Below are 1,132 nucleotides of genomic sequence, written 5' to 3' on the forward strand. Positions count from 1 at the left end.
CAGCCATAGCGTACGAGCTGCTAGCGCTTTGAAATCAACCTCGGGGAGAACACCACCTGGCTCTGCCACCAAGAATTCGAAAAGAGGCGTGGCTTGGAGGAGGCGGCGCCCAACCTCCGAGCGAGCGCGAGAATACGCTTCGGCGCATGCGCATCTTTTGGTGGGCCGCTTCCATTTGCCAGATGGGGGTGGCCAGCATCAGGCAGTGGACCGTGTTTGAACTCTTGTCTTCAAACAAAGCCGAAGTTATGAACAGCTCCGGAAACAACGGGAAATATTCATCCTCCAAGTCCACCGTCAGGGCGCTTTAGTGCACAGCTAAAGCAAGAGGGGATTTCTTGTGTTTTTCCCCTCCCCTGGGACACTGGTGGTCCAGTCCATTCCACAGACTTTCGCTCCTTTGCAGCAGGTCGGAGATCGAAGGATAGAGCCAATTGCGGCTGAAACGTCTTTGGAAGGAAGAAGGGGGTGAGGGAGTATCCCTTTGAGTTCCGCCTCTTATTTTCGAGGCGGTGGTGGGGAAGGGGACAGACGAAATAGCGCCCTCCTAACAGCGGCTCCTACACCTCCGTGCAAACTGCGGGGAGGGCGGCGGGAAAACGGCGAGACGGCGATAGGGAAGGGGAAGGAGCCAGAAAGCCGCGCAGGAGGGCGCGCGCGCGCGCCCCTTTTTCAGCAGTGTGGCGGGGTCGCACGCTCGCCCGCCTCGGCGGCTGGGCGCGATTTGCGACAGTGGGGGGAGCGGCGGAGCTGGCGGCGGCAGTGGCAGCTTTGCGGCAGGCTCCGGCCGAGCTTGCTTGACGGCGGTGTGGCGGAGGCCCCGCCCCAGGCGGCAGGAACCTGGAGGGAGGCGGAGGAATATGTCCGAGAGGGAAGTGTCGGCAGCGCCGGCGGGAACGGACATGCCTGCGGCCAAGAAGCAGAAGCTGAGCAGCGACGAGAACAGCAACCCGGACCTGTCTGGAGACGAGAATGTGAGCGCAGCCCCTCGCTGTCCCGGGACTCTGGGGGAAGTTTTAAGTTCTTTTAAAACTCTGCGCGCGGGGGCGGCGGGCGGCCGTGGGGGAGGGAGAGGTGTCACCCGCCTGGGACCGCGCGGGCGCCGACCTGTCCCCGCGGGCGAGCGGGGGGG

The 1,132-nt window shown here is 63.3% G+C and overlaps 1 protein-coding gene across 5 annotated transcripts in view; it reads left to right on the forward strand.

The window, feature by feature from the left end:
• Positions 1 to 222: 222 nt before the first annotated feature.
• The window catches only part of Eed (embryonic ectoderm development), a 40,316-nt gene continuing 39,406 nt past the window's right edge, over positions 223 to 1,132 (forward strand). For 3 of the 5 annotated variants that reach the window (XM_023716721.1, XM_023716720.1, XM_023716722.1), the window contains exon 1: positions 773 to 974. In XM_023716721.1, the coding sequence (XP_023572489.1) occupies positions 861 to 974 (114 nt within the window). In that variant the 5' untranslated portion in view covers positions 773 to 860. Of the gene's footprint in view, positions 975 to 1,132 lie in introns of all 5 variants that reach the window. The other 2 variants (XM_004632569.3, XM_004632568.3) reach the window with 2 other exon arrangements.

The sequence above is a fragment of the Octodon degus genome, unplaced genomic scaffold (genome assembly GCF_000260255.1).
Source record: "Octodon degus isolate 3935 unplaced genomic scaffold, OctDeg1.0 scaffold00049, whole genome shotgun sequence".
NCBI classification, from domain to species: Eukaryota; Metazoa; Chordata; class Mammalia; order Rodentia; family Octodontidae; genus Octodon; species Octodon degus.